Here is a 14,316-nt window from a genome sequence, read left to right on the forward strand (position 1 = left end):
AGCTTCCCTCATCACTAGGCATTTTCGAATAAAACACGAAAGAATTCCTCAGCGTTGTTTCTTTCCCTGCCCACTCCTTCATGGCTGGTCCAAGGGTCTGCTAATATTTTCTCCTCTGAACTGTAACACTTACAGTTTGTATGGGGAAGTGGTGCTGAATTGATCTCCTTTACGCGCTCATTATTTTCGGAGGCATGTACACTTGAATTTCCCACTTGATAATAGAATTCCTAGAAGGCTACCCAGGCTTCTTTCTAGAAGGGCCATCCGAGCGTCATTGGTATTATTACTGTGAGCCATGATCCTCTCCTTCACATGTGGGTACCCCTCACTGGGATCCTCCCAGCTCCAGATGTGTGAAATGCACAGCCTGTCTTTGGTCTCCACTTAAAAACACCCTGGCATTATTGTGCTGACGTTTTGGGCTGAAGAGTCTGTACAGAGTTGAAGGCATTTGCTTTGCATACTTCCAACCCAGGCTCACCCCCGTTCCTGACATGATCCCTGGAGCCTGTAGCGAGCGGCCCTACCACCAGCCAAACACATAACTAAACAGATGCCGTCTCACAGTGTCCAGGAACAAAGGAAGTTTTACTCATAATATTCACTCACATTCAGTACTAAACACTTTCAATTTTAAGCCAGAAGTATTTCTTGACCCTGCGGGTACTCCTTCACTGGTAGATTTGTTTTTGTTGTCTCTGTTTTGGTTCAGTTGGGCGGGGGCATACATGGTGCCAGGGATTGAACCCAGGTCAGCGGCAGGCAAGGCAAATGCCCTACCCGCTGTGCTATCTCTCTGGCCTCTGATATGTGTCCCCCCTCCCCCGCCTCCCACACACACACATATTTTCTTCCCACCTCTGGCACTGGTGAGTGAAAATCCATCTCTGTTTAGAGATGTAAAGCTCGGCCCAGTGTCCCCTTATGTCTAGCATGGCACTGTCCCCACAGGTGCACAGACACACGGCCCTGGCCGCCAACACCCAGTCTCAGCAAAACATCCACACCACAGCTCTCGCGCGAGCCAAAGGGGAGATTCTGAGGGTCATCGAGATTCTCATCGAAAAGATGCCCACGGATGTCGTGGACCTGCTGGTGGAGGTAAGAGTCTCCTGTCTTCAGCATTATATCTGCAGCCTCACTGAAATATGCCAGGGTAAACTTAAAAATCAGCATCTTGATTTCAGCATCTTTAAGAGGCCCCTAAAGGGAAGTAATTTTTTATTCTCTCTTTGAAGTTCTTATTTAACCACCCCCCAATCCCCAAATCAAAATGTAGGGGCAAGGGAGATGGCTCAAAGGGGGCATGCGGGAGCCCTGAGGTTGATACGTGGCATTGCATGGTCCTCTGAGCACTAGACCAGGAGTAGAGCCTGAGCACTTGGCAAGGTGTGGGACCTCCCCAGACTTCAAATCAAAATTTCCTTTTCTCATGGGGTTGGTCTGTGCTATAGAATAATACTTAAAGATTATTGATAGCTTGCACTTAAATTTAAAAAAAGCATAGAAAAGTACTAGAAAAAAAGCTATAGTATTTTGTTCAAAGGTGTGGATTGCCTTTTTCGTCAACAAGACCAGTTTCTTTCTTTTTCTGTGTTGTCTCCTAAAGACATATATACACATATAATATATATACAAGTAGATGTATGTACATATACATATATATATGTGAGTAAATGTATTTCTCGTAAATACACATACACGAGAAAGCTTGGCCTTGATATCAAATAATAGACTGGTGTTTTAAAGTAAATATTAAAATGAAACTATCTAAAGTTTTTGTGAACAAGTGAAGTCTCTGTTAATCATTTGAAGTTGGCAAGTGAAGCATTTAGAATTCACTGTAGCTCTGTCATTTTCTTTCTTTTTTTAAATTAATTTATTTTTATAAAGTTGTTCGTGTTTTTTTTACATTAAATATTTTGACACCAGTCCCACCACCATTGCACCTTCCCACCACCATTATTTCCAATTTTTACACCCACCCCTCAAGCCTGCCCTGATAGCAGACCCTGAGTAATTTATTTTGTATTTCTTGTTATAATTTGCTAAAAATGATCAAAAAATATTTCCTTTGATGAAAGTGTGTGAATATTGTTATATCTCACCATGGAGCCATTAAGCCCTTTTAGAAGAGATTGACCCTGCGGGTACTCCTCCACTGGTAGATTTGTTTTTGTTGTCTCTGTTTTGGTTCAGTTGGGCGGGGGCATGCATGGTGCCAGGGATTGAACCCAGGTCAGCTGCAGGCAAGGCAAATGCCAACATACTAATATGTTGTTTTAGGTTAAGCCTTCTGTGTTTACAATTTCTTAATTGAAATTAGTTGCCTTCTACTGTACATCCATCCAGTGTGGTGTGCTACTCCTGGTTTATCAGTGGTGTAGAGTTTGAGCCACGTGCTCCAGGAATTCAAAAATTTTGAATGGGATAATCCAGCTGTGGTAAATTTTTAACTGGACGGTGTCTTTGGGTGCCCTGGATGACAGCCTGGCATGGGGTCCGGAAACATCTCTGCAACTTGTTGATCTCTTTCAAGATTTATTTATGTTGCTCTGTCTTTTTCGTGCAGGTCATGGACATCATCATGTATTGCCTGGAAGGATCACTGGTTAAAAAGAAAGGTCTCCAGGAATGTTTCCCTGCCATCTGCAGGTAAAGAGGCTAAGAGAATGTCACATGCTTCATTTTCAATAATAATGTGCTAAAGGATTTATCAAGGTGGATTAATTATCTTTTTTGGTCACGGTCCTCCCGTTGTTCATCAATTTTCTCGAGCAGGCCCAGTAACGTTTCCATCATGAGACTTGTTACTGTGTTTGGCATATTGAGTACGTCACGGGTAGCTTGCCAGGCTCTGCCGTGTTATCGTTCCTTTTTTTTTTTTTTTTTTTTTTTTTTTTGGCTTTTTTGGGCCACACTTGATGATGCTCAGGGTTTATTCCCTGCTCTGCACTCAGGAATTATTCCTGGAAGAGCTCAAGATACTATATGGGATGCTGGGGATTGAACCCAAGGTTGGACACGTAGAAGGCCATACCCATTATACTGTCCGTCCCCATGGGTTGAAATCCTGTTAATATTTGCTTGTCTTTTGAAACAGTTCAGGCTGCTTTGAATGAAAAGCACAAATATGATAGACCACCTAGCAGATTTCTGACTCAGCAGAGAAGACAGACCTTTCTGTTTATAGAAACATTTTTTTTTCCCTTTATTTTATTTTTTTTTAAAGTTGTAGATTTACAATTTTTTGTGCTTTGGTTTCAATTATACAATGATCAGATACCCATCCCTCCACCAGTGCCCATTTTCCACCACCATGGATAATATCCCTCCCACCTCCATCCCCCCATCCCCCCTGTCTCTGTGGCAGGGCAATCCCCTGTGTTCTCTCTCTCCTTTTGGGTGTTGTGGTCTGCAAAAGAGGCATTGAGTGGCAAACATGTTCAGTCCATAGTCTACTTTCGACATGCATCTCCCCTCCTGGGAGGATCCTCCAAACATCCTTTATTTGGTGCTCCCTTCTCTATCTGAACTGCCCTTTCCTCTAGGATACCCGGCTGGCCTCTAAGTTATGGAGTAATCGTCCTGGTGCTGATCTCAGCTATTCTTGGGTATTAATCTCATACTTTGTTACTTTATATCCCCCAGATGAATGCAATCTTTCTATGTCTATCCCTCTCTTTCTGACTCATTTCACTTAGCATGATACTTTCCATATTGTACCACTTGTATGTAAATTTCATGACTTCATCTTTTCTAACAGCTACATAGTACTCCATTGTGTAGATGTACCAAAGTTTCTTTAACCAGTCATCTGTTCTTGGGCATTCAGGTTTCTTCCAGTTTCTGGCTATTGTAAAGAGTGCTGCAATGAACAAACAAGTGCAGATGTCACTTCGACTATACATTTTTGTCTCTCTGGGATATATTCCCAGGAGTGATATTGCTGGGTCAAATGGGAGCTCAATTTCTAATTTTTTGAGAATCGTCCATACTGTTTTCCAGAAGGGCTGAACCAGTCGACATTCCCACCAACAGTGAAGGAGTGTCCCTAGAAACATTTATGCCACCTTTTCAGCAGTAATTTGTATTCTTTATGTAAAAACAAAATTTTATCATAACATAGGGCTGGAGCGATAGCACAGTGGGTAGGGCTTTTGCCTTGCATGCAGCCGACCCTGGTTCGATTCCTCTGTCCCTCTAGTAGAGCCTGGCAAGCTACTGAGAGTATCCCGCCTGCGTGGCAAAGCCTGGCAAACTACCTGTGACGTATTCGATATGCTAAAAACAATAACAACAAGTCTCACAATGGAGACGTTACTGGTGCCCGCTTGAGCAAATCGATGAACAGGAGGACAAAGCTTCAGTGCTATCATAACACAATGATTTACTAAGTTGTTTATAATACAGTTGTTTCAGGCATTAAATGCCAATTCCAGCAGCACTCTGCCCTTCCCTCCACCAGTGTCCCTAGTTTTCCGCCCACCACCTGCCAGCCTGGCCCCCTTCCAGGCACAAACTGATTTACTTCATATTGCTTGTTACAACACAAAGGAAAATAGAATTAGCAAAACTTAAATCAATAAAAGTCAATTTATGATTATTGTTATACCTCATAATGATATTACTAAAGTCATTGTTGAGGATCTGTTGTGTGGGTTGGTGCTGGTTGTAGCCTGCTGGTTGTTCTTTGGAACATTGGGTTGGTGAGCTCCTGTGCAACTTTTTTTTTTTGTATGATTTTTTTGTGTGTGTGAAAATTCTTTTTTTCTTTTTTTTATTTTTTAACAAATCACTATGAAATACAGTTACAGACTTACAAATTTTCGTGATTACGTTTCAATCAAAAAATTTTTGAGTACCCATCCCTCCACCAGTGCCCTTTCTTCACCACCAATGTTCCCAGTGTCCCTTCTGCCACCCCCACCCTCTCCCTCCCTCTGCCACTGTGACAGACACATTCCCTCTTTCTCTCTCCTTTTGGGTGTTATGGTTTGCAATACAGGCACTAAGCAGCCATCATGTTTGATCCATAGTCTATTTCAGCAACTTTTGCATCAGATTTGCTGTGTTCCTACTTGGCTGAGAATACTTTGAAATGTTTAGGTGTCATGCAGCCACATATGTGGCTGCACAGTCTAGGAGCTATATAGATCTGGAACCACTTAGTGGCTTGGCAGTTTGATGAGGTTCAGATGTGGAGCTGGGCGGTTTCTAAGGTAGAGGGTATCAGGTGTACCTTCAGTCTGCTACAGAAAGTGGAATGTGTCCGCCCCCATTCTTAGAAGGCCCCAGAGTTCTCAGCCCAGACCAATCTACCTGAGAAAAATTGATGGTATTGTGTTCTTTGGGATATGTGACTATAACTTGTATACTTAATATAATAAAAGCTCACATTTTCATATTGCCCCACAGTGTAGAAGCCTTCTAAACAAAAATCTTGGAAAAAAAAAAAAGAAAACAAAACAGTAGGGGAAGTCAAGAGCCCTTAAAACTTTCAAAAACAATCTTGAATTGTTATAAAAAAAAATTAGTGCCAAAATGCAATATTGTGTCTCTTTTTCTTTTAAAGTCATTTTTTGTTTTCAAAGTATTCATTGCTTAAGGGATATTTTGTAAAAAATTTTTACCTTGTTGTCAGTAAACATAGATTTAAATCTGTTAAAGATCATTGTTTTTGTAGAAAATGAAGCAAACAGGCTGTCATTGTTACATAATATTTATCTTTTGAAGGTAGGTTTAACACCCTCCTTCCGAATTTTGCAAGTAGTAGTTCTCTAGAGCCCACTGTAGTGGAAAATTTTCGTCAGACTCCAGATTTCCTGAGTGCGGCAATATTTATATGAGATGCATCAGTATTTCCTCTGTATTTCCACCCATGGTTGCTGAATGAATTATGCTTGTGAACCTTCCCCTTGTCATATTCCACATTTAGTCACCTTCATAGCCTCATCTCTTCATTTCTCAGTTTCTAGGGGCTAAAACAAAAACACAGGTGAGAAAAAGATTACATGCTTGTCTACATGTATACAGAGATAAAGTTTAGGCTTGCTAGAATGCAGTCATTTCCCCCCACACAATTCAGGTTTTGTTCTTTTTGTAAAATAAATGAATATGTTTCTCTGTTGAGCAAAAAAAAAAAAATGCTGATAAGACTTTATGTAGCCCTTCTGTCTAGTTGATTTTTCTCTGTGGACATGTCTAAGTGAAAGTGCCCGTTGTGTGTCGCTTGCTGGAGGTAAGGCAGAGTTTCATTGTGACTTAGCTGACTGCATAAGCTTTGTTCCCTCTGGCACTGGCCACTGCTGGGAAATAGGTCTCCTGGGGCTCCTGGGAGGAAATTGCTCCATTTAAAGGGTCCCTCTGCTCCCTGTGCTGAAGGCCAGCCTCCTTCCCGCAACTCTGGGTCCTTCAACTATTTTCGCTTTGCTGCCTGTCCTCTTGCGCTTGCCTGCTCCTGTCTCATCACTGGGGGCTTAGGATTCCGCTGGAATGCTGAAGACACTTAGCTCCAGACTGACTTCTCAGTATCATTTGTTTCCTGGCTTGGTAGAAAGCAGTTGGATTTTATTAATTTCATGGCATTTCTTGAATGCCTGCTGTGGTTTGAGTGCTAAGCTGGGCCCTGGGGATTGAAGACTTGGATAACCACAGGGAATAGGGGGTCTGGTCCGGGGACTCCGTGATAGGTGCTGCTGTCGGAAAAAAAAGTTCAGCTCTAAGCAATAAAGACAGTCCTTGGTCTAGGGCGGGGAGTCCGAGACGGCCACACAAATGTGAAGCCAGGCAAGTATCAGTGTTGGGAAAAGTGCTTTCACTGTACCAGTGGCTGCCAAAGAAGATGAGGGCTGCGCTCTGCAGAGGTTGGGGTTGCTGCTAATAGGAGTGTGGTGGCCACTGGAGCGGGTGGGCTTACACACCGGCTTATGCCATCTCCAATGTGCCAGCAAATGTCTAGTGGAATAGTAGTATCTACTGAGTTTGGTAAATGCAGGCTGAGGATGGAAATCTAGCCTAATGCCAGAATAAAGGCTTTAAATGCCAAATGAAAATAATTGGTCATCCTACTATATCTGTTCATCTGATACATTCATACACATTCCTGTACTTATATATATACATATCACTGTATCACTGTCATCCTGTTGTTCATCGATTTACTCGAGTGGGCGCCAGTAACATCTCCATTTGTCCCACATTTTAGCAGCCTCTCCTTACTTGTCTTTCCCAACACTGCCATATTGGAGGCTCTTTCAGGGTCAGGGGAATGAGACCTGTTATTTTTATTGTTTTGGGCATATCAAATACTCCATGGGTAGCTTGCCAGGCTCTGCCTGAATATATATGAATATACATATATATGAATATATGAACATATATATTTATATATGTGAGTTGAATATATTTACATATGACATTTGTGCATGTATATGAATACAGGAATATACATATATATGTGTGCGTGTGTTTGTATGTGTTTGTGACCATATGTAGTGTTGGAGAAGCAGCACGGCAAATACCTTAGCTCCTATACTATCTCTCCTACCCTACTACAGAATATTTTGTACATGCATATTTTGCAGAGGAGTCCACAAATTTTCAACACAAGCGTACACTTGTTTTGCCAGAACGTAGTTGATAAGACATAATCTTATGAAATGTCAGGTTTTATTCATGCTGTTGTTGACTGCCACTTATTAAATTGTGAGTGGTCGAGCCTATGACATAGGCAGGTCCATGGATTCAAGTCATCCCATAAACATGGAAACAGGATTCGGCATGTGACCCCAAAGGTTCAGTTCTACTACCGCTCATGGGACCAGTAAGTCAAGAGACATGATGATGGGAAAGAAAAGAACAACAGGCCAGCAGGGTAAAGGTGGGGGGTTCTTATGTCCTAGAGAGCCATGTCAGCCTGCCTGGTCACAAGAAACTGTTCCTAAGGTAAAGAACGTTTTCAGAGGGGACCAAATGCAGGCTGCTGCATACCTATGGTAAGCCGCTTCCCCTGTGGGCTGGTCCTCCAGGATCAACTCCAAAATCTAAATAAAGATTTCTAATTGAGGCTTACCTTCCTGGGAGCAGGCATGGGTTGGGAAGAATCAGGAAAGAAAAATATTCTCTATATTCTCAACCATCCTTTCCCCAAACTGTTTGCTGGCTTTTCATTTTGATTTCAGTTCTCTCTCTCTCTCTCTCTCTCTCTCTCTCTCTCTCTCTCTCTCTCTCTCTGTCTGTCTGTCTCTCTCTCTGTCTCTCCTCTTTCCTTTCTTCTCTCTCTGTCTCTGTCTGTCTCTCTCTCTCTCTCTTTCTTTCCAGTGTTAGTAATATAAGGTTTTAGGTGATGCTAACTGTGAGTAGGAACAGACCATAAATTATGGAGGACTTTAGAGAACTAGAAGTTTCTCTGGGATCTCCAAAGTTGTGCCGGTCGATGCCACACTACCTATTGACGATTTGTACTAGGTTGATAAATGAACAATAACAAAGATATCAACTTATCAACAGAAGTTAAAATTGTTTTATTGAATATCTGCCATGTCCATGCCGTCGAACTAGGTGCCTTACAGCACTTATGAGCCCTCTATTTATAAATAAATGCCTTTCACTAAACATAAAATTCCAGTTGAAGCCGATGACATGAATATCTGTGGTCCAGTCATGCAAAATTAAAAATAAAATCTTTATCTTACCTTTATACTTTTTAAAACTTGGCTGTGGATGTTTGCTTAGACTAACCTTGCTGCATATAGCAATGTCCAGTTGCTATGACTGATATAGAAAACTGTTTTTAAAAAGAAAAAATAGAAAACTTTAGTTATATTCCATTAAATGAGATGGTATTAAAGTACCCAGCAGAATGCTGAAAATCTAAGTATTCAGAGAGTGTTAGATTCCTGTGGGGTTCTTCATCTTAATAATCATGTAAAACCCAAATATATATTTTAAAATACATAATATATTTGAAAGTTGTTTATGCCTATAAAAAGCTTCAGTATCATATCATTTACGGATTTGTTTTTAAAAAAATAAGTACTTCCAAAAATATCATATAAAATTTAGGCAGGCAGGGTTATCAAGGTCATTTTTATATCTAAAGTTGTTAATTCAGTTAAAGACTGACATCAGTGGCTTGAAGTCACTGAATATTTAAAAATGGAAAGTATTTGCTCATCGTAAGACTGGGAAATACACTGGAGTGACAGCAGTGACTGGTTATTTCACAGTATTCCAGTAACCTCACCTATGTAGTTTATTTTGTTTAGTATCAGACAGATTCTGGTCATAGGAAGAGCATATAACCTACATGGAAGAATAATACAGTCCTACTTCTCTAGCTTGTATTTTCTCTAAGCCAAGCTAATCATAATAATTTCTTTGTTTTTTTTTTAAACTAGAATTAAGAGAATGAGCTCTTCTCTCTCTTTCTTCCTATCTCTTATGGTATAATTGGCGTCAAAGTGTTAATTATGACCCCAACCACTCATGACAACAAATGAACCAAAAGCCAGAATGTGAGGGTTTATACAAGTCAAATGACTTCATTTCCATAATAAGTGAATGGTTGAAATAAAGGATAAAGAGAAAAATAAATAAAATAAAAATGTAAAGTATTGAGGCTGGCAAGATAGTGCAGCAGGTAGGGTGCTTGCCTTACACATGGTGGACCCAAGTTCCATCCCCAGCATCCCATATGGTCCCCTGAGCATCACAAGACATAATTCATGAGCACAGAGCCAGGAGTAAGCCCGAGCATCGTTAGGTGTGGCACCAAAACCAGCATCAAAAGACAGCAAAATTAAACGTTATTCATATTCTAGTGTGCAGTGCTTTTTGCTATTTTTAACCTGTGCCATTTTTTATTTACAAGTTTATATACACATATAACACCAGTTAAACTTGATCCATAAAAGACTTTAAGTAGCTTTGAAAGTTGATAAAAGATGTAAAAAATGTGAGTGATTTGCAGCAATGGGGAAATGAGAGCAGGGAAGAGACGGAAGCAGGAGAATTTAGAAGCGCTATATATTTCCAGAGGCAAGTCGTAAATTGATCTTGAACCTTCTTAGCCAGTGTGCAAAGAGGGACTGACTTGCACGGCCGAAGGCACTGTGTTCCTCTGAGATGGAGCTGTTCAAGAGAAACCTACCTGTTTTTTATAAACCGGGTCGACATGAAATTGAAAGTCCTCCCCATATATGATAGCAAGTAGCCCAAGAGATTTCAGAGATTTCAGGAACTTGCTGCCTTTTGAAAGTGCACAGCACTAACTAAGAAAGAAAGGCCATCCCACACTTCCTGACAGAGAACTCGGGACATGTTCATGAGGTGGAATATTAAAATCTGCATCGAGTGCTTCCTCCCGCTCGGCCCCCAGGCACTAATGATGTCTCAGAGTTCCTGGGCTCTCTCCTGGAGAATTACCTGATTTCTCGCCTCCCCCTGAGACCCACTACACTGGCCTATCCCAACGCCTGTGAAGCTCATCCCAGGGTCTTTAAAGCAGCACTCGGGAACTGAGAGACCAGGAGAGACCAAATCCAGTTGAAAAGAAAAAAACCACAATTGAGAAATACAAAATCTAGATTATTGTTCTTTAGGCGGGGAGGGTTTGAGGGGAGAAGACAGTCACACACACACACACACACACACACACACACACACACACACACACTCATACAGGATAGGGGCCACATCTGGCTGTGCCCAAGGATCACTCCTGCAGTGCGAGGCATCCAACCGAGGTTGAGGTAAGAGCACCTTACCTCCACCATCTCTCAGGCCTGCATTATTTTTTGTGAAACCTTGGATCTTGGTAAATAAGCGCTATAAATAGAAGAAAGTTCAAATTTCTTTTCATTTTGTTAAAATCTAAAATATTTTGTTTTTTCACTACATCCTGAAGTGCTCAGGAGCTGCTTTCATTTTGGTGCCTGCGGGCTGCTCCCAGGTGTAGTGGGGATCACAACCAGGCCAGGGTAGAACCCCGGACTCCCACAGCCAAAGCACCCTCTCTCTAAGATAGTTCTCTGGCCCTGGAAGTCAGAATCCCTGGGGAACTACCAGAAGACTGCTAGGGAGTACAGACTCACTTCAGACCCCGTCACAGAATGCCCGCCAAGGACTCAACTGTTGAGCTGGTCATGAATCCGCTTTTAAAAGAGTAGAGCTGAGAAGCTAGTTCAATAGCACACTCCCCCAGTGTCCCTTCTAGTGACTGTCCCTGTGGATCAGGGGAGCCCCTTAGAGGGTGGCGAAGGGAAGCCCCTGCCTGGAATCCATCACAGCTGCCTTCCCAGCACCTCCACTGCACAGAACTTCAGGGTGCAGGGGGGCTCAGGAAAATTGGAGGAGTCTTGTCGATGTCACCGAGCACCCTCTGAATACTCTCTGAGTGTCCGTCTCTGAACACTCAGGCTCAGCATTCTAAAACCCCACAGATGAAATGGGCACTGGTGGAGGGATGGGTATTTGATCATTGTATAATTGAAACCGAAAAATAAAAAATATAAATATAAATAAATAAATAAATAAAACCCCACAGACTGTCTTAAGGAACCAGCATGTGGGTTTGTCTTATTTTTCCCCCCTCTATAGAACCAGGGTTAATTGGTAAGTTTTGCTTTGGGGTTGGGGAGACTGGGTACTCAGTGGGCGAGTGCATAGGGTCAGCCTGTGGAGACCCAGATTTGATCCCCAGTGCATGTGGTCCTCTGGACACTGCTAGGAGCAACATCACCACTCCACGTGCCCACACCCAGTTCAAGTGCCCATGCCCAGTGCTAAGCTGGCAAAAACTGTCAGGCCTCATGACATAGGACTCAAATCCAAAACATAATGTTTTTGTTTGGGTTTTTTGGCCACACCAAGGGGTTCTTAAGACTTACCTCTGGCTCTAGCCTCAGGGATCCTTCCAGAAGGACTTGGGGGATTATATGTGGTGTCAGAGATTAAACCCAGGTTGGCCACCTGCAAGGCAAGTGCCCTACTCTCTGTACTGTCACTCGGTCACCCCCCCTTCAAAAAATATATAATTTAAAGGTAAAGGTAAAAGGTAAAGGTAAAGGCCCTCCCGTTGATCGTCGATTTGCTCGAGCGGGCCCAGTAACGTCTCCATTGGAGACTTTGTTGTTACTGTGTCTGGCATATCGAATACTCTCGGTAGCTTGCCGGGCTCTCCGAGAGGGGCGGAGGAATCGAACTCGGGTCGGCCATGTTGGCAGCTTGTAAGGCGAACGCCCTACCCGCTGTGCTATCGCTCCAGCCCCTGCTATCGCTAAAGGTAAATGAAATAAATTAAACTTTTGCTTTGGACTTGAGGCATCTCAAAGGCAAATTCCCTGTCTAACTTTTTAATAAGTGGTGGCATAAAACTTTTATTCTTTTTACTACATCATCACACTTCAGCCCTGCCTTGCTTTTCTCTGTTATTACATCATAATATTCTATGTTTCCCCTGAGTCTTGTATGAGTCTGTGAAATAGACATACACTTGATATTTTATTTTCAAAACCCATATAAACACAAATAATTATCATAGGCATAAGACTAGCCAGGATTGTTTTCCAAAATTAAAAACATAAGGAGCCCAGGCGATACCTCACAGGGTTGAAGCATATGTTTTATATGAGGCAGCCCCATGGTTGGGGATGGTCCCTCTTGGCTCCCCAAATCATAGACTGGGAATAGCCTCCGCGACTCTATAAAGCTAGAAGAAAAAGAAAAAACTGAAAAGTAAGACTTTTTTTTATGTTAACTGAAGTACCCTATACTTTCCTGGCATAATTTATGTATCTCTGGATATTTTTCTGTAATATAATACTAAAAGATGTTTACAATCAAACTTTATAAGGTCATAAGTTTAAAAGGTTCTTAGTAATTTACATTTTTGTTCCAGAGATATACTAACAGATATAGCAGCATCTGTTAATAACTTATAAACATAGATATCCATACCCTTGAGAGAATAAAGCATCTGCATCCTTCAAAAAAATGCACAGTTGAGCCCAATAGTTCTAATCTGGTTTTTTTTTTTTCATCATTGTAACAACTAAAGCTGTTTTATACAGGAATGAAAGTGCATTCTTTCTTAGAACACTCCTCTATTGGAAACAGCATGGTTGAAGTGCTGCTTTAATTTTGTATTTATGAATAAGCAGAGGAGGGAGGAAACGGTAACATTTAACAAATGAATTCCTTCAGAGTCTCTCCCATCTCATTTGACTTCTCCTGGCCTTTGTTAGTCTCCTAGGCAATCTTCACAAAGGCAGCATCCAGATAATTATTGTTAGAGGCAAAAGTACAGAAAGTTCTGAGTAATTTACATTTAATTGCCTGGATGATAAATAATACAGCAGCCTCGTTTAAAAATACCCGAGGTGCTAGCAAGTGCATCTAACTCCCTTTCTGGCTTAGGAGGACAGATGTCACAGAAGCGCCTTCAAAATTCATTGTTGAAATGTAGTTACGAGCTGCTGTGCAGCTGGACGTGTGTGTCCTGGGGTTGCCCAGCATAGAGCAGGCCAGGCCTGTCAGTTCATTAGCTCCCATGGTTCCTCCACGGCAACCCGGACTCATCACCCCAGCTTGGTGTACCCAGTGTGGAAAATGCTCAGATTTTACCAAACTCAGAGTAAAGCACGGCGCTTCCCCCCAAGGTGAACATTCACAGGTTCTGCAGTGAATGCTTCGGAGATTGGCAGTGCATTTTGCAGAAATATTCCTTGACTTATCTCAGAGTAGAAAAATCTGAGCTCTTATCTAATTGAACTCTCAAAGTTCGCTAAGGAAGGAAGATAAAGTACCTCTGGAAATACAATGTGATTATAACATAATTTTAGAATTGAAGGCTATTTTATTACGTCCTTGAAAACTGATCTTCGCGTGCTGCCTAGCAAAGAAAGGATTGGCATGCTGAGGGTCAGGAGGGAGGCGGTGTGGAGGGCTGTACCCAGGAACGCTTGGGGGCCACCTACAGCTATCTGGCAGTGCTTGGGGGGCCATGCAGTGCCAGGACACCCACCACTGTGCCCTCCTGCATGCAGAATATATGCTCGGCTCTCTCTGGGGACTTTGTTAATGAAATCATCATTTCAGGATCTTTTTAGGACAAAACTTAGATGTGCCTTTAAATTATTCACTTGCAGCTTCTCCACTGTGCACAGTTGGAGCAACTTGAAGAAAAGACTTTTCATCCTTTTCTCGGATAGTGCCTGAGCAACCATGCGAGAGAGGACTTCACAGGCCTAAAGTCACACAGGCCCTAAAATGCCCAGAAATGGCCTTATTTCATGCATTTTCCCTTCTTGT

General features: G+C 42.0%; 1 protein-coding gene across 1 annotated transcript in view; it reads left to right on the plus strand.

Moving 5' to 3' along the window:
• WDR7 (WD repeat domain 7) overlaps window positions 1-14,316 on the plus strand; it is a 352,939-nt gene that overhangs the window by 255,444 nt on the left and 83,179 nt on the right. The window contains exons 24-25 of the mRNA XM_056137959.1: window positions 955-1,104; window positions 2,576-2,658. Coding sequence (XP_055993934.1) covers window positions 955-1,104; window positions 2,576-2,658 — 233 coding nt within the window. The remainder of the gene's footprint in view (window positions 1-954; window positions 1,105-2,575; window positions 2,659-14,316) is intronic.

The sequence above is a fragment of the Sorex fumeus genome, unplaced genomic scaffold (genome assembly GCF_029834395.1).
Source record: "Sorex fumeus unplaced genomic scaffold, SorFum_2.1 ptg000128l, whole genome shotgun sequence".
NCBI classification, from domain to species: domain Eukaryota; kingdom Metazoa; phylum Chordata; class Mammalia; order Eulipotyphla; family Soricidae; genus Sorex; species Sorex fumeus.